Source organism: Durio zibethinus, chromosome 9 (genome assembly GCF_047325235.1).
Source record: "Durio zibethinus cultivar Kanyao isolate XHJ-2024 chromosome 9, ASM4732523v1, whole genome shotgun sequence".
In the NCBI taxonomy this organism is placed as follows: domain Eukaryota; kingdom Viridiplantae; phylum Streptophyta; class Magnoliopsida; order Malvales; family Malvaceae; genus Durio; species Durio zibethinus.
In genome coordinates, this window is record NC_143170.1 from 26,258,330 (window position 1) to 26,277,928 (window position 19,599).

The following is a 19,599-nucleotide window of genomic DNA, read 5'->3' on the forward strand; positions in this document are numbered from 1 at the left end:
CTGTACCTTATCCCTATGTAGAAGGTAGCATTTTTATATTTAAATTATAAATTAATTAATTAATATAATATTTATTTTTAATATAATTAATTTTAAATTTTGATATATGATAATAAATAATTTTTTAAGTATCATATTAATTAAAAAATTTTTAATTTAAATATTATATAAAAAATTTTAAAATTTAAATATTTTATTATAGTTTGAGAGTTAAAAACATTTTATTTATAATTCTTTTTATTATAACACTATAATTAGTTAATCACCTATAATATATAAAAAAATTTTAAATTCAAATATTTTATTATAATTTGAGAGTTAGAAACATTTTACCTATTATTCTTTTTATTATAATACTATAATTAGTTAATCACAATAAAAAATTATGTAAAAGTCTTCACTTAAAAGTGTAAACTCTATATAATTTTTTGATAGATTTTATACAATGCTTAATTATAAATAATTAATTATGTTATAATGATTGTAAATTATATATATGTTTTCGGACCACACATGACATTATCTCATTAAAGATTAATAAGATAAGCATTTATCATATTTTTTCTTTTTCTTTTAGTACAATTATATTATAATTCAAAATAATGTAACTTTTTCTTAAGAATGCGATTGGTTTGGAAGAATTCACAAATTTTTTCTCAAAATTTTAATAGTAAATGTTTGATTCTCATATTTGATTTAGGATAATCCGATCGCAGAGAAAAATATCAAAGACTTAATAATATCCAAAATTTTAGAATTAAAAATCCACTTCTCCTTATAATATTTTAGGATTTTGAAAAGAAAAGTTATCTTATTTTTAAATTTAATTTGAATAAAAAATAATGAAATAATTGTAATCTTTTTTAAAAGCATGCCTAAAAGTGATTGAAACACAGTTGTATGTTTTTGTACCAAAAAAATATTTTTTTATATTCAATTAAGGTATTTGGCATAAAGAAACCTCATAAATAATCGTTTTATATTTTTATAAATGGATTATTTAACGTCTTTTTTGTATAAAAAATATTTTAAATAATTTTTTTATATTTTAAGATTTAAGGTTAATATTTTTATAAAAAAATTATTTAAAACGTTAAATAATTTATCGTATTACTAGTTGATTCAAATGTTAACTCCAACGAAATTCATTCAGTATAAATTTTTCAATGAAATCTTTTTTTTCAATAACAATTATAATAATTTTTATTATTATTTTCAATTTCATCGCAATCAATTTTACTGTTCATTCAAATAGAGCTTAAATGATTCCTAAATTATATTTCAAAAATTGAAAAAAAAAAACGTAAAAACATGAGTAAAATTGAAATTAAAGCTGTGATGGGTACAAAAAGTATCCAGTGGACCACAAAGGTCCAATGGCAAAATATGAGTGCGGTGTGATAGATTAATTACATAGTGCCTCACTGAAATTACATTTGAATACAATTATTGTGTTTTTTTTAGGTGCAGGTACATCCAAATGGACCCGTGTACAGCACCTCAACAATTATTCATTGTACCTTTTATAATTATTATTCATTTACACTTTCATTTACGTTTTTTTTTCTATATAATTTGGTTGCTCCTCTCCTCACTTACAGAACAAAGAAAAAAAAAAGGGCTTCTGAACAAGTAAAAACATGTCTCTCTTGGTTATTATGTTCTCTCTACTTTTGGCCATCTTTAGCTATAGCCTGTTGAAGTACTTGATAATGAGGAAGCAAGGTCATCGGCTTCCTCTCCCTCCAGGTCCTAAACCATGGCCAATCATTGGAAACCTTCCGCACATGGGTCCTATGCCACACCAAAACCTAGCCGCCTTAGCTCGAAGCTACGGCCCGTTGCTACACCTTCGGTTGGGTTTTGTGGATGTTGTTGTGGCGGCATCGGCTGCTGTGGCCGAGCAATTCCTGAAGATTCACGACGCTAACTTCTCCAGTCGGCCACCCAACGCCGGTGCTAAATACATCGCTTATAATTATCATGACATAGTGTTTTCACCTTACGGCTCCAGGTGGCGTTTGCTACGTAAAATCAGCTCGGTTCATCTTTTCTCAGCCAAGGCCTTGGATGATTATAGACATGTCCGCAAGGTAATTAGGGCGGCCTTTTGCTAAGTTTAAGGAAATTTTGCTAAGTGTTGGGATAGAACCCATCCTTGTTAGAATAGTAGTGTATTTAAGGTAGTTCTAACAAGTATATCCGCTTATTTCGTATCTAATACGTATTTATGTCGACACTTAAAATACAAACACATTTTTTTTTTTGTTTTTATAAATTTATATACGATTTATATTGTATTTTTTCATATTATTCTTATATTATATCATATATGTACAGGAGGAGGTGGCAGCATTGGCGCTTAAATTGGCGAGTTCAAGAGCTAGACCTGTGAGTCTAGGGCAATTGCTCAACATATGCACAGCAAATACCTTAGGGCGGGTGATGCTAGGTCGGAGGGTGTTCAGTGACGGCGGTGACGGTAGCCATGGCGGTGATCCTAAGGCAGATGAGTTCAAATCAATGGTTGTGGAGGTGATGGTCTTGTCCGGAATGTTCAACATTGGTGACTTTATCCCTGCTCTCGAATGGCTAGACTTACAGGGCATAGTTTCAAAGATGAAGAAGCTGCACCAGAAATTTGACAAGTTCTTGAGTGATGTTCTTGAGGAACATAAAAGGTTGATGAACAAGAGTGATGATCAGAAACAAACAGACATGTTGAGCACATTGATTTCATTTGAGAGTGAGGAAGGAAAGCTCACAGATACTGAAATCAAAGCTGTGCTTCTGGTAAGTACTTCTTTCCTTGTAAGTTTTAAGAAAATAATAAAATAAAAAATTTATATTTGATAAATTGTTAATAAATAAATTTTATATACTCTCGTTAATTATGATACCATTTCATTAATAAAATTTTTTAAAAATTTAATTTTTGTATATTTATTTTAAGAGCTAATAAAAACTTATATTTTTTGATTAAGAAAATAATATCATCTGATTTATTATATTATCAGTGTATAAAATATAAACTTATAAAATATAAAATAAATTTATGAACTATTTTAAATCTTTTAATATTTTATAAGTTTATATTTGATATACTATAATTATATAAATTTTATATATTATCAATAAATTAAATGATAATACATCATTATTAAAAAAAATTAAAGTTTTATATATTTGTTTAAGAATTAATAAAAATTTATGTTTAGTTATTGATAAAGTATCATCATCTTTTTCATGACAAGTTGACATCTTTCCCACTTGTGCTAAATGACGTGGTTTTTTTAGATCCTCAAATTTATTTGTTAAATTTCAAGACACTAACAAATAAATTTTCAAGCCTTAAAAAAATTAATAAGTTCTGATATTTTATTGCAAGTGAAATTAAGGTTATTAATTTTTATTTTATTATAATTATATTGATTAAGTTTTAAAATGGGTAAACGCTAATTGTTGAAATTATTTAAAAAATTCTCTTAAGTATTGGATAAAATATTTATCATTTTCTTCATCCAAGAAATTTCAAAAAAATATTTTCTTTACGTTACATTAATCAACCAAAAAAATTAATTAATAAGTTTTTTTTTGTGGCAGAACATGTTTCTTGCAGGCACTGACACGTCATCAAGCACTGTAGAATGGGCCATGGCAGAGCTCATCCGTCATCCTAAAATTTTGGCTCAAGTCCAACAAGAGTTGGACTCAGTTGTGGGCAAAGACCGGCTTGTTTCCGAATTGGACCTACCCAAACTGACCTATTTTCAAGCCTTCATCAAAGAAACTTTCCGCCATCACCCATCCACTCCGCTCTCTCTTCCCCGGATAGCAGCAGAGAGTTGCGTTATCAATGGCTACCACATCCCAAAAGGCTCCACATTATTGGTCAACATATGGGCCATCGGACGTGACCCAAATGAGTGGGCTGAGCCACTTGAGTTTAGACCAGAAAGGTTTTTAGCTGGTGGAGAAAAGGCCGACGTTGATGTTAGGGGAAATGATTTTGAGGTCATACCCTTTGGTGCTGGACGTAGAATTTGTGCTGGTATGAGTTTAGGGTTACGCATGGTGCAGTTACTAACCGCAACATTGGCTCATGCATTTGATTGGGACTTACCGGAGGGATTAACACCTGAGAGTCTCAACATGGAAGAAGTTTATGGCTTGACCTTACAGCGCCTTGTGCCCTTGACGGTGCATCCCATGCCAAGGCTATCGAATAATGCATATCAAGGTTCTATTTAGTTAATTGGTATAACAGATGTCGAAATTTAAAATTAAAAAAAATTATAGTTATTAAAATTTTAATTTTTAATTTAATAAGAGATAATTTTTTCTCATTTCAATTTATATTTAATATATTATCAGTGTATAAATTTTATACACTATAAATAAATCAAATAATGATATAAATCATATGATAGTACCTCATTAATATATAAATTATTTTAATTTTTATATATTTATTTTAATAGTTGATATTTACTTATTAATGAATTATCATCGTCTAATTCATTGACAATATATAAAATTTATACATTAACAATATATCAAATATAAACTCTTTCATAAATCTCATAATATTCTTAACCAACAAGATTTTCCCTCGAATACATCACTTTAGTAGTTATATATGGCCATGTTAATGGCCTTGCATTATGCAAGTGAATAAATGTTTGTTAATATCTTCGAAGCATGAAGCTCAGATTGGACAAACATACTATCTATAGCATTGGGATTTTTCATGTCTAATTATATCCTAGCTATAATAGTTTTGTTCCTTCATATATCATATTATAACTAAAATGTGATTTATTTATCCGTTTATATAACACTACTCTCTACTCTTCTCCCTCCTCACTTCCAAAACACTTAAAATTTTCAAAAAAACTAAAAAATTAACAAATTAACACCCGTGGCTTCATTTGTTCTATACTCCATACTCCGTGATTTTCCTCTATTTCATTTTCATTATTACGACGAAGTGACAACATCTGATCAATTGAAACTAATCTTATTAAAAAGTCGAGTTTTTTGTTCAAATTTTGAGAAGATTTGAATAGAAAAATTAAAATTCATTAAACGATATTGGACACAATCTTTAAGTTCGTTTAAATTTTGAGTTAAGCATCGGAGAAAAAATTTAAAATCTAAGTCTGACCCAGTTCAAATTCACACATATATAAATTTTTTATTTTGATATATATGTAAATTATATATAAATTAATTCATATATATAGAAATTAAAAATAAAAATTACAAATATTTTTTATTAAATTTAATTTTTAATTTTTACATATATAATTTTTATTTTTAATTTATATATATATGTGAATTAATATAATCCCATTAAACTTAAATTAATCATTTTTAAAAAAAAAATTATTATATAAATTAAATTTAATTGGTGAATTTACAAAAAAAATTTTAATTTAAGTTAAACTTTGAAAAAATTTTCATGCCTAAAATTTTGAATCAAATCAAACCTAAACAAGTATATACGTTATTAATATTAAATATGAGCTCAACTCGAACTCGATTCATCCTATGAATATTTTTATTTAAAATATAAATCTAATCATTTGTAAACTTAATTATTTTATGAATATATGATATTAAGAATCTAATTAATTATAAATTAATAAATGTATCTAGTTGAAGGTATTTAATATCTATTGTCATTTATATTTAATATTTTAAGCCTAGAAACTCATTTATTGAAGGCCCGATAGATCGAGAATTGCGATTAAAAAATATAAAAAGTTATTAATATACACAGTTTTATCATGTCAATTGTAGACTAAAAGATCCAATCAGTTATATACAATATGTAACTAAAATTTGTCGGTCCATTAATTTTTTATAAACACAACAACAATATTATTATAAACTTAATGATGCAAGCGTGCTGATATGATTAATTTTAATGACGTATTATATTTTGATTGATTGAATTTACAGCCAACGTGATAAAAAGTTCCGGTTTAAGAATTTCTAACAAAAAATTTCTTAATATACACAAACCGACAAGACAAGCATTATTAAATTAACTTTTTATAAAAAAAAAAAATTCTCTCGCTTGAATCCATACGCGCTGGTACATCTAAACGGCGTCGGTAAGTGCAAATACCCCAACTGACACAAAGGTCACCTTCTCTCATTTCCCTCAAATCTGTACCTTTTAAGCGTTTACTTATCAATCAAATGGCCACTTAAAATTAAATTTTGTCTAAAAGAAAATGATCAAATCACGAATTTTCGGTTCCTGCCATTAATTCTAGGGCTTCCCTTCCAACTCCCCGAGATGCCAAACAATATTCACCAAATCATCACAAACTCTTCTATTTCTCAACATCCGATATACAAAATCAGTGGCCAGGATGGTCAAAGTGATCGGCATTGCCACGGGTTTTGGAACGACGCCGTTCTGTTGGCCCCGGCGGTGCTAGAACGCTAAAAAGAACTTGGAGAAGCTGAGAAATGGAAGGTCGTACGTTATGATTTCCTATTATGCCCTTCCCTGGCTTGCTACTGGACTTAATCTCGCTTGGTGTTCTCTTTAGGTGTAGCTCTGGCTTTTCTTTGTCTTTTCAATCAACAAGTATATACTTTTGGATTTAATTTTGAGCTTCATGAAAGTTCTCTTGCTCCTTCAGACTTTTTTACTGTGAATTTGGTGAACAAATCTTAAGAAAAGAAAAGAACCAAAGAAATTTGAAAAATTGAATTCTTTTTGGAAAATCTTGATAAGTATGGAGGGATAATGAAGTAAAAATGTTTGAATTTTAATTAAATATGATTTTGTTGTTTACTATTTGGCTTGCTTTCTGATTTGGTAATTTTCGAGGAAATAAAAACCAAATAGTAAAAATAAATACCAAATGGAGTACCATTTGAAAATTGTTGTGTATAAGCTACAGCTATGATTGTGGAAAGCAACTGAAAACGCCTTTTTTTCCCTCACAATTGAAATTTTTAGTGTTGGAAAGGAAAGCAACTGAAAACGCTTTTTTTTTCCCTCACAATTGAAATTTTTAGTGTTGGAATTTAATATATAGTTTGTCGCTGACTTTTGGATTAGGTTCTGATTGTTAAACGTGATTAATGAGCAGTCATGGCAATGTGCTACCGGAAAGGAGGTTACTTGGAATCTTCTGTTGCTATTAACCACCTCCGTATTGTTATGTTTATAAATCAGCTTGGTGGGTATCTTACTTCCGGAGAATTATGCAAGTGGCTGGGAAGCTTTAGCACGTACTTTCACTATCTCAGGGATCATTGTTGGTGTTGATATGCTTCTCAAGGTAACTTCCCAAGATCAGTCGACCGTGTTAAAATGTGGCATAATCATCCATGGCATGGCAATAGAACAGCAGTGATAGAATGTTAAGGTATTAAACAGCCTTTTTCTTTACTTCAATATGATGTTGTCATGCGGGAGATAATGTGAGTGAAGGGTTTCTAAGAAATGATGGTTGGTTATGCAATTACTGCTGAACATAATCTACTTGATTTGCTGTTTAGCCTGGTATCAGTTATTACTACGATTGGTAATTTCATTACTTTAAAACTCAATTTACTTCTAGAAAGAGTAGAACCTCTTATTATTCTAGGTGGTGATAGTTGTTCTTTGCAGTATAGAAGGAACTATGAATTTATTGATCTTAATAGAAAGTCCATACATCAAGACCAAGCAATTTTTCGTTTTCCTTTTTGGTACATTTGAGGAAGTCCAGGAATCTTTGATCTTTACACTCGTAACAGGGGTAATAATATTTGGATGACCTTTTACTTCATCTGGACTGATCTAGAAGAAGTTAAGCTTGTGATGAGGTATTGTTGCAAATCATTTGTTAATTTCAAAGTAAACCTATACTGAGTTTTTACTTGATTGGTTTTATAGGTCTAAAACGTGGATGATATATATTTATTAGTTTCGCTCGCTTGCACTCTTAGGGTATACTGATAGTTTTTACAAGCACATATCATATAGTGCTATACATTTTGTAAATTATTCATCCATCAACATATGCAATTTCTTATGTGTTGTCATTTTCAGCCTTCTTTCTTGAATGATTCTTTTGCAGGCAATCTATATTTTTGGATTTGGGGTCCCACTCTTTGATGATGTTGGAAGCAATCACCGGACTAAGTGTGGGTTGGGGATCATCCACAAATTATTGCTTACTGCAGTTTATGGCTTCATCTTGTTTGTGCATTTCTCAAAATGGAGACAGAATTGCCCCGTGAGTGGATTGTTAATTTGAAATGTATCAATTCTTTTCTTGATTGCAGCAGCATTCTATAACTCCAAAATTTTTTCCAAATTATGCAGCCAAACCAGCATTCTACAACTACGTAGCTATCATGTTTGTAGTTAACGTTATTCCACTGCTTGCTTGAGGTCGTGCTGCCATTGGAATAGGCTTTGGCATTTGGTAGGTTCTGTTTTCTTTTCTCTTTGGACGGAAGCATTCACTACTCAGTAATTGTACGTCAAAGTTCCATATTTGCATATTAACATGCTACTTATTTTCTGCAGGTTGTACAATTTAACAGTTATCCTCTATCACTCGCTTTATCTCCCTTACCTGTATGTAACTTTTCTAGCAGACTTTTTCCAGGTAATTTTCCCTGCAACATTAGTAATAAACTCTTATGGTTGCCTCCCTAATTGTGCGTTAATAATAACACAGCATGTTGTTACTGAGCAGGAGGAAAATTTTCGTTTTGATAATGCATGTCACTCTGAGATGAGAGAAGCTGGGTTCTTTGATACTGATTGGGATTAGTGCATAAGCCTCTGTATTGAAATGTTTGTAATACTTGCTAGGAGCATTGGTTTCATACTTTGTAAGTAAATTTAAACTTAAAGACAACATACGTTTTTAAGTTCTGCCGTTCTTAAACTAAATTGCAATCTTCTCCTTCAACACTCAACACATTTTTTTTAAAGGATAATATGTAATTTAACCCTTAAAGTATAGTAGTATACTACTTTTAACAATTTGATATATTGACCAACAAAAATATACTGCATGTCATGATATTATTAGGTTTTTTTTTTTTTTTTTATTATTGTTATTACATCTGTTTATTGTTAATGGAATTAGTGAGACAAAATGCACAATAAAAATAAAATTTGGATACCCAATCATGAGAAGTGATATAGTTTTAAGGGTTAAATCACGTATTAACCTTTAAGATAGTGTTTGATATCAGGTTCAAGATCACTATGGTGATCTAATTACGATAATGATAAAATCATCAAAGTGATTAATCTCTAATGATCTCACATTATCATGTTTGGCACAATAATTAGATCACTAAGATCATCATGGCGATTTAATTGCTATAGTGATAAGATCACCAAGGTGATTTAATCTTTAATGATTTTATATTATTATATTTGGCACAATATTATAAATCATTAGTGATCTTGAATAATTATGTTTAATATTAAATGAAAAAAATCAAATAAAAAATCTCCAAAATAATCTTATCAAAAGAAAGCAAAAAGTTAAATATTATTGAATGAATAATTTATAAAATAGTGATATGTCATTTATAAAAAAAATTATGAAGTATAAATCAACTTTGATAAAAATAATTTTTTAAAAATTATTAAATAGATCATTGAATTTTTATCAATAAATACAACTTAAAAAAATTGTTTTTTTTGCAATTAATAAAATCTTAATCATATACGTCCAAAATATTATTGAAGAATTCATAATATTTTGATAATCTTAACCATATATATTGAAAATATAAATCATATCAAGTAGAGGCTGAAGGGAATTATTGATTTTTCCACGATTAAAAGATACTTATAAAGACAATTTAGATGGAATTGCATGTTTAAAAACTTTTTCAAATCACTATTTAAAATAATGATCTTATCATGTTAGTAAATTAAAATTAATGTTACGTAAGATTTTTAATTGGTAGCGAATAAGGTGATATAATTATTAAATGTATTGTGATTTTTAGATTAATCACTTTATACCGACATTCTCTAAAATATATATATATATATATATATTTTTTTTTTCCATGTGCATCATAAATTGAAAGAAATTATGTTTTGCAATATAAAACTAAACATACAACAACTCATTTAAATTTTTTTTAAAAGCAATAAAATTAAAATCTTAAATGCAATTAAGGAAAATAATTCTTAAATTTTTTTTCTAAAATAAAGAATTATGTTTTAACGTAGGCAATTATGACTTCCTTTGGTTCTAATTAAGATCTGCCCCGAGCCTTTTTTTTTTTTTTTTTTTTTTAATTCTCGCCTTTGTGTTATCAAGTTTTTTAAGAAACTCCAGATTATATGATGGCCCAAAAGAAAACCTTGTATTGGCTTTTGCCACTTTAGCAGTCAGCATTGGCATGGAATTTTCCACGAAATTTGTGAACATTTTATTAAATTAATTTAATAAATATTTTAATTTAAAATTCAAACCGATAGAGAAAATCAATAAGATGTAAACATCCTTTTTTAAAATGACATTTATAATTTAAATTTGATTAAAATTTATTTAACGATGAAAGTTTTATCAAAATCTTTAATAAAAATACTTTTCCAAAAGAATATATCAAAATTTATTACAAAATTTTCAAAATTAACATACTTATCTGTGAACTAACATCTTTCAATTAATAGGTTTGAATTTTCAATTTTAATTTTATTTAATCGTTTTCAATAAATAATTTAACCAATTTCATGTAAAAAATTTTATCTAAATCTTGCTTATCACAACTGAGATTACTGTTAGAATAGATGCTATTAGGGTTAACTTTTTGCCATGTTTTAGGAATGAAGTTTCAAGGCACATATCTTAAATTAAAGGATAGCTTTTATTTGAAAATAAAGTTGATCTTTCCTTTAAAAACTTACGAGTTCCATAATTTGTTTGTGAATTGGCTTGAGCATAAGAGGGAAAATGCATAGGGTTGTTAGATCTGACCAGTAGGCCATAATAATAGTGATGGTAGCACTTTTACTTTTTGTAATTTCTTCAAAAGAAAGATTAAAAATACGGGTGAGAAAAAAAATGTTAGATGAAGACAATCTCACACTAAATCTTTATCACATACATACATACATACATATATATATATATATATGTTAGATGAAGACAATCTCACACTAAATCTTTATCACATACATACATACATATATATATATATATATATCCTAAAAGCTGATAACATGATCTGCAATCAAAGGGTTAAAATAATGGATCAAAGGACTTCATAATGGCAGGCAAGAAGATACCAGCATGTGGGTACCATTACCAGGCTGGTTGGTTGAACTGCATCAACGAAGCTATCTATAGTTTTAAATAGATAACATAATTCCTGTGGTATAAAATATTATATTTATATTACATTTTATATAAAAATTATATGTTATAATTTTTATAATATAAAATATAAAATATTATTTTTATTAAATTTATTAAATTTATTTATAATTTTTTTAAAAATTTTAAATTATATTATTTTTATATTTTTTATTCATATTATATTAATTTTAAATTATTTTTTATTATAAAAATACATATTCATAATGGTCATTGGTGATCGATAAAATTTTTAAAATTGATCGGTCTTTTTTGTCATTTGTATGATTAGTAATAGATGTATAATTGATTGAATTTGAATTGATACAATATTAAATTTGAATTTGAATTTGATTTAAAATTTAAAATTCAAAATTTCACTCAAATTCAATTGAATTTTATTTTTTTTAACTCAAGATCAACTCAATATAAAAATTAAATTACTTGAGTTCGCTTGATTTTTATATTTGATATAAGCTCAATTATTTGTATTTAAATTCGAGTTTTAAGATGTTTTATTAATTAAATAATTAAATTATATTAAAATATAAAAATTTGATTAAACTCATAAATTATTTGAATAAGATATAAAAATATTTAAATTTGATTTAATTAATAAATCGAGTTATTGAAATTTAAATTTAATTTGATAATAAATAAATCAAATTTAAATTTTATTATAATTAAATTTAAATAATTTATAAATATTAATATATCGAAAACTTTACTTTGGGTTGGGAGATTATTTATTTGCCTTCCTTTATGTACAAATCGAGAAGTAAAATCATGAATCAAACTCATTTACTACTGCAAAAAATACTTCGAAAAATCAAAATCTGTTGATCTATTTTCAATCATGATGCTCGCGTTATGAAATAGTACATGAACATAAATAAAATTTACAAAATCAAAATTTAAAAATATATTTTTCATAAATACAAAAAATATATTTCATATTTAACCTATTTATTTATATATAATACGATAATTTTTATATTTTATTTATATTTAATACAAAATAAAATATCTACAAATACACAAACGAGCATCTCTGCGTACATGAAATGAAGGAACAAAAAAGCACTCCACAAGCCGACAGTAAACAGCGCCACCGCCATCCCATCACCTACATCACTCTCTTACATGTTTTATTTTTCTTGTCCAGATATCAAATCCCCTTTTTCTATCATACTGTCCCATACTCTCTCTCTCTTATTTCTCTGACTCCCTATCTCTTTCAATCTGCAGCAAACTTTTCTGTGACTGGGAGCTCCATTGTTATCTTACTCAAGCACACTACCCCAATTCCCTTTGTTCTGAATTCATGGCTGCTTTAGTCCTTGTAGTGCTTATTCTGACCATGACTCGCCGTTCAAGTAAGCCATTTTGTTTCTTGTTTGTAGATGTTAATCTCCTTTTCTTCTTTTCTTTTAGGTTTTTATGTTTCTTTTTTCTACCTAGCATTCCTTTTTTCCTATAAAAAAAAACTATAAGAGAATTTATCTATATCCGATGGTGGACGCATTTTATCCACCATTTTTTAACTATTTTGTTAGTCTGAAGAGAGTTGCACCATTTTCTCTTATGTTCATGTTTTCTTTCTCTTTCTTCCATTTTCCTCTTTAATGGAAGCTACTGAAATTTTTCATGCAGTTTCTTTCTTATTTCCTTGTTTTTCAACAACACATTTGCTTTCCAGCTTGAGATTTCATTATTTGGTTCATCATTAAGCAAAAATAACACCCTGTGCATCCTAAAGTGGGGTCTTTTTCCCTGTTAATCTCCATTAATTTGCCCTGTATTTGTTTTTCTTTTATGGAAAGAGAATAAAAATGTGATTTGGGGATTTGGGCAGGTGCCACATGGTGTGTTTGCAAGGATGGTGTGGGTGATTCAACCTTGCAGAAGACTCTGGACTATGCCTGCGGAGCTGGGGCAGACTGTAACCCTATCCATGCAAACGGGCCTTGTTACAACCCCAACACTGTTAGGGCACATTGCAATTATGCTGTCAACAGCTTTTTCCAAAGAAAGGGCCAAGCTCAAGGCTCATGTGATTTTGCTGGCACTGCCATTGTCTCTGCATCTGACCCAAGTAAATCCCTTCTCCGTCCATCTGTAATTTCTGCATTTATATTTTTACTAAAGCAGTTAAAAAAAAAAAAACCCAAAACTTACTTTTTTTTTTTTTCTTATTCTTGTGATTCACAGGCTCTGCTGGCTGTGCTTTCCCATCTAGTGTCAGGTATGCTGTAAGCTTCTGATTGGTTCTTTTTTTCTTTTTTTCTTTTTTTTTTTTTCTGTTTTTAACTTCATTTGAAATTTGTTAATGGAAAAAGTTTATATTTGCACTTCCTTTTTCTCTCCATCACAAAAGATTGGGTCCATCCCATTACTGTTATTTAATGAAGTATAAGACTATTAAGAACATTTGACACTGCCTGCCAAAGTAAGTAAATTTTAATTGTCAAGCTTTTAAGGTCACCAAATGCCCCATGTAATCCTAACTTAGATTGCTGTTTCAAGCGTTTTATTTTTTATTTTTTAACATTTCCATGTTCCTGATGAGTGCAATGAGAATCCAGCTTTGTTTTATTGGAGAGGAACCAAAAAGGATAGCTTTTTTCTCTGATAGAAATTCAACTCCAAATCAACTGTTCCCATTGAGATGCCTTTACCCAAGAATAAATTTATATTCCATACAAAATCCAACACTTTCCTGCTTTTCTTCCTTTCATCTAGGATCATGTTTTAAAGCTTTCAAGTTCAGTCATTAAAGGCCTCTTACAGTGTGATCTGTGATGCCTTGCTCCCACCAAAGTGAGCCTAAACAAGCTCTTTTTGCTTTTTTTACTCTTATTACAACTTAATGGTTGATGATGCCACATCTCATTGGTAAAGTAAGAGTGATTTAGCATTGTAGTTTTCACTTTGATAAAAGATATTGCAATTATTGGGATCTATTGCCCCCTTTTGCTAAAGGTTAAGTTTGATCATGAGTGAACATTGTAAAGGCTTCTCATTTTTAGTTTGTAAATTAATATGGTCTTATTTACTTTTATTAGATGTTCTAAAATTATGTATTTTTTATATTTAAAACTCTTTCGTTTTTTGTAATTTTTAAGAACTTCTAACATTAAAATTATGGAATTTCAATTTTATAAAAAAATTAAAAATTTAATGCTCAATATACTAAAGTTAACACTTTTTTTCCTTGAATTCCATAAAAATCAAAGCTATAACTATATCAAGTTCACGTATCTCATCCCAAAATTTTCCTTCTGCTTTTTGCCACCAGAAGAATTTAGTCTTTCAAAAAGTGACCAAAAAAAATGATGAAAGACTTTCTTTTTTTTTTAATTACTGTACATTTAGTTATGTGTGTATAGCATGGGATGATGCTGCCTTTTTAGGGCCATGTCGAGTCAAAAAACTGTGACCACAAATAATGAGTGAAGAATTTTGCTGATAGTAGAATTTGCAGCAAAAAACAAAAAGTGTTGCCACCAATTTCATGGTGGGGCAGCCCTCTCATTTGGGTTCTTTTTGATTCTTGGATCCACCTGATCTGTATGCCCTTGGCCATGAGAGATGGACAAACATTTTCTTTGAGATTACAGCTCAACTTGTTGAAATTTGAGATGCCTCAAAGGTTGTGCATGTGTTGTCCTTACGCTACACTTGGGGCTGCTCTTGCACACATCAGTTTCATGGGAGCATCATTCTGCTGTTACCGTTTACTTCTTGTTTTTCTTCTTTTCCATTGTTTTTTCTTTTCATCCCAGCTCCTTCCTTTCTCTAGCTTTTAACCATGGTAATTCACAGTAAAAACATATCTCAAACGCATATTTATATTAATTGTTTTCACCATAAAATCTTGTCTGTCCATAAATATGAGTTCCATGTAAGTTTGACATAGTACAAAACAATTACAATGGACAATAATTGTATGAAAGTTTATCATAGGAGTTTCATTGCAGAAAAAAGATGCTGATGGCTGTAGAATTTGCAAAAATGAGCCTCTCTTGGGCTGAGTTATGATCCCAGACTTCTGTGAGAGTTATCATGGAATCTTGACATGGCTCAATTATAGCCCATATTTTTCATATATTGATAAACATCTTTTTTTCATGGCATGGCAAATGGGATGTAAGCCTAAATCTTTATTAAATATTAGACCAAATGCATTATATCATGCTTGTAAGAAATTTCCCATATACGTTGTTTCAGAAGATTCAAGATTTAAACAATTGTCTCAACAAAGTTCTAGCCAACTTGTCTATGCATTATGTATGATTTTGTTATATATTTCATTGCATCTGAATTTTTTTTTTTCTCCTGGATCAGTGCTGCAGGCACCACCACCACAACGCCTGTCACAACAACTACTCCATCAACCACCACAACACCCTCAACCATGACCCCAAGCACCACCACCCCAACAAGCACAACACCATATGGTACAACAACACCTACCGGGGTGTTAGGAGGAGTTGGCACCGGCTTAGGCCCTTCCGGAGCAGGGATCAACACAGACTACAGTGATGCAGGATTCAGGCTCCAACGCTTCTCTTCCTTCACAACCCTCTTGTTTTCTGGCTTGATGCTATTGTGGGGTTGAAAAACAAAAAACAATGACTGGATAGATTGTGCGTTGTGGTAGTGGGTGGTCGGTGGTTATGCTGGATTTCTATGTGCATAAGTTGGTACCCATGTGATTCTGCTGTTGTTATCTTCTTCACCCCCCCCCCCCCCCTCCTTACATGAGCATGGAAATGGGGGTTTTTATTCCCTTTTAAATCATGGTTTTTCAGGTTTTATATGTACATCTAGATCTAGAATGCAGTAAATTATTAATTTGAAGAGAATTAGGCACTTAAATCATCCTTGGTTGTTAGTAATTGGCGCAGTAGTATTTTCAGAACTTTGGTTGTCTTTTATAAATTAGTTGGATTCGTCTATATGTTCTTTGCTTATTTCAGCTTTGTTGTCATCTTGTTTGCGTTCTTTTCCATGTTGGTAAATGCTGAAACTTGCCTGTCAGTTTGGCTTATTGCTTTCCTTTAATATAGATTTGTGTTAATTTCGCATTAAATATATATAAAATATAAAAATTATTACATCATAATTTATGTTTATGTATTAAATATGAAACATATATTTTTATTTTTTAATTTCATATTCAAATTTTGTCAATTTTAAATCATATATTTTGTGTCATGATATTTAAAATTGTCTAAATATTTTTATGACATGGAATGCTTGAACTAAAAGCAACTTGTTGAATATCTTACATAACAAAGATTTGATGTCAACAATATAATTAATTTTGCCGTCACTGGTGCAAATCAATCCATGGTAAATGGCCTAATAGGATGTGTTGGAATAAATTGCCATTAATTTTGTAAGTGTAAATTTTTGTTAAAATATAAATTATTATTATATTATAAGTGATAACGATTTAATTTTTTTGACATTATATAATATTATAAAATTTTAAAATTTAATTTAAATTCAAACTTTATTTTCATTTAATTCAAATCAAATTAAATTTTATTGATACAGTTTAGTTTATAGGTTTTTAATTTTTAATTTTTAATTTTTAAAAAATTTATATATTATTTTAATATAAAATTTTAATATATTTAAGTAAATTTTGATATAAAATTATTATTTTTATTTTATAAAAATTTAAAAAATATATAATTTAATTTAATTTGATTTTTTTATTGTTTACCTTTTTTAAATTTGATTCGAATTTAATATATAAATTTGGTTTTAATCAAATAAAAAAATTAATTTAAATCAAATTAAAAAATTAATTTGAATCAAATTAAATACTATAATTTTAAATCAATTTTTAAAATTTTAAAATTTTAAATTATCTTATAAAAAAGTATCATTTTTGGAACACGGTACGAGGTGGAGGTCTATTTAGCACGTGAATATGTCCATTCTCTTGTCTTTACTAACGTTTCTAGATTAATCAAATTAAATTGTTTTTTTTCTTAGGTTTTAGATCTATCATTCCATGGATATGGACTCCATTATTGTTCTTCCCTAATCTTCTACAAATAAAACAACAATATCATTATTATTCTTTCCTAGCCAACTTGTAAAACCTTGTTTGAATTTTTATTACCAAGTCTTAAAAAAGTACATCACATGGGGAATAGTTATTTGTTTTTAATATAAAGAAGAGTCTAGGTAGGATTGATAATCTAATCCGTTTTTGATGAGTTTCAATCTGACATGATCTTATAGAATCTATTTTATTTTTTTGAAATTCAAGTTTCGGGTTGAATCAGAGTGAGTAAAGTTAAGAAATAATCGGGATCAAATCAGATTCGAATTTTAGACAAACTCGATCAGACTTGATCTAATATTATATAAAATTTTTTTTTAATTAATTAATTAATTATTTATATATATATATTTATATAATGATATTTTTAAATATTTATATTTAAAAAATAATATTTTATTAATTTCGAATTGAATCGGATACGATTTATATAGTATCTAGTCAGGATTAGGTTTGGGTATGAAAAAATAAAAAAAATTCAGATATGATCGGATTCAGATTTAATAACACATAAAATCGAATCGAGTTCAAAAAAAGCAAAATTTACCTCGAATTTGATCCGATGTCAACTTTAATCTCAGATTAAGGATAGATAAAGTGTTAAAAGTTAAAATTTAAAATTATTAAAATATTTTATTTTAAAATAATTATATAAATCATTTAAATTAAATTTTAGATTCATAATTATTGTTTGTTATAGAGAAAAATGAAAATAGTAAGATATGTACTATTAAAAATGTGTCATAGTAAAGTACTCTTAAAATGATGAAAAATCATGATAATAGGCTGCAAAACTTGCTTAATTATAAAAGAATTCGTAATTTGAAATAAGAAAATTGATTGTAAAAGTTAAAATTAAAATTAAAATTTATTAAATTTTATTTAAAAGTGATTATTCTAAAAAATTATTTTTGGCATATAGAAGGTCGTAATTTAAGTATTTTAAAACTTTATATGTATATATTTTTTTTATTAAATAAATATATAAGGAGGATTTTTGGTATATTCGGTTGACACTTGCTTTGTGATTTTTGGAGATGTGGACTGTTACTTTAATTCCATGTGGCATTTAAGGTTTTTGGTGGGTTAGCGAATGAGTTGGGTTGGATTTTGGGGATTCGGGCTTTCAAAATGGGCGTTGGGATGTAGGATAATGTTGATTGAGTGGGTTTATTTTGAGGCTTTTCCAATTTTTGATTTGCGTTTTATGGGTTTTAGAACTTTTGTTTTAGATTTTGGGCTTTTTAGTTGGACTAGAATAATTTTAAAATTTTTAGATTATTTTAAATGATTGATTTATTATATTTTTAATTATTAATTTTAGATGTAAAAAAGCTCTCGAAAAAAAATTATTTATTAATTAAATTTTTAATATTTTATTACAATCAATTAAATTTTTTATATTTAATTTTTCATTAATTAAATTTAAATTAAACAAAAAATAATTAAATAACTATTAAATTCGTTACTGCAATTACATTTAACCCCCGTGGATTTTAAATACAAATGTGAGATGTAATGTGAAAATAAAAAGTCTTATGGGATTAAGGGTGGCTGGTTCTATTTCTTGATTCTTTTTGTAGAGAGTTTTAGATTTTTTTGTTTAAGAAAGTTTGAAATGAGCTAGGAAAAAAAAACTTTAATTTAAATAATTAAAAAAAAGAAAAAAAAGTATCAAGCCTAGGTCGATAATTTAATCCAATTTCGATGGGTTTCGACCTGACCCGATCTTACGGGATCGATTTTTTTTTTGAAATTCAGGTTTTGTGTCGGGTCGAGTCGGATAAGATTATAAAATAATCGGAGTCGAATCGAATTCGAGTTTTAGGCAAACTCGATCTGATCTGATATTATATAAAAAATTATTTTTTAATTAATTATATATATATATATTTATATAATGATATTTTTAAATATTTATATTTAAAAAATAATATTTTATATTTTAAAAAATAATATTTTATTAATTTCGATTCAGATCAGATCTTGTGCGATTTATATGATATCAGATCGAAATCGGATTCGAATATGAAAAAATAAAAAAAAATTAAGGTATAATCGAATTCAGATTTGATAATACATAAAATCGAATTGAATTCGAGACAAATAAAATTCACTTCCGAACCCGACCCTATACCAACTCTAATCAAGCCATAT

At 28.1% G+C, this 19,599-nt stretch overlaps 2 protein-coding genes and 1 pseudogene across 3 annotated transcripts; all 3 read left to right on the plus strand.

Moving 5' to 3' along the window:
• Positions 1 to 1,587: 1,587 nt before the first annotated feature.
• LOC111303535 (flavonoid 3'-monooxygenase-like) lies at positions 1,588 to 4,363 on the plus strand. Its single transcript, XM_022899882.2, has 3 exons — positions 1,588 to 2,093; positions 2,341 to 2,793; positions 3,604 to 4,363. Exons 1-3 carry the CDS (start codon positions 1,641 to 1,643, stop codon positions 4,249 to 4,251), a joined length of 1,554 nt encoding a protein of 517 aa, XP_022755617.2. The 5' UTR covers positions 1,588 to 1,640; the 3' UTR covers positions 4,252 to 4,363.
• A 1,827-nt stretch (positions 4,364 to 6,190) lies between these two features.
• LOC111317616 (protein CANDIDATE G PROTEIN-COUPLED RECEPTOR 2-like) lies at positions 6,191 to 9,010 on the plus strand (annotated as a pseudogene). The gene is made up of 6 exons (XR_016345239.1): positions 6,191 to 6,569; positions 7,119 to 7,310; positions 8,094 to 8,256; positions 8,342 to 8,444; positions 8,549 to 8,630; positions 8,721 to 9,010. The product of XR_016345239.1 is annotated as a protein CANDIDATE G PROTEIN-COUPLED RECEPTOR 2-like (transcript).
• Positions 9,011 to 12,416: 3,406 nt separating this feature from the next.
• Positions 12,417 to 16,338, plus strand: LOC111317627 (PLASMODESMATA CALLOSE-BINDING PROTEIN 2-like). The gene is made up of 4 exons (XM_022920064.2): positions 12,417 to 12,733; positions 13,213 to 13,452; positions 13,569 to 13,602; positions 15,705 to 16,338. The coding sequence occupies exons 1-4, from the start codon at positions 12,682 to 12,684 to the stop codon at positions 15,976 to 15,978; spliced, it is 600 nt and encodes a 199-aa protein (XP_022775799.2). The 5' UTR covers positions 12,417 to 12,681; the 3' UTR covers positions 15,979 to 16,338.
• Positions 16,339 to 19,599: the final 3,261 nt, after the last annotated feature.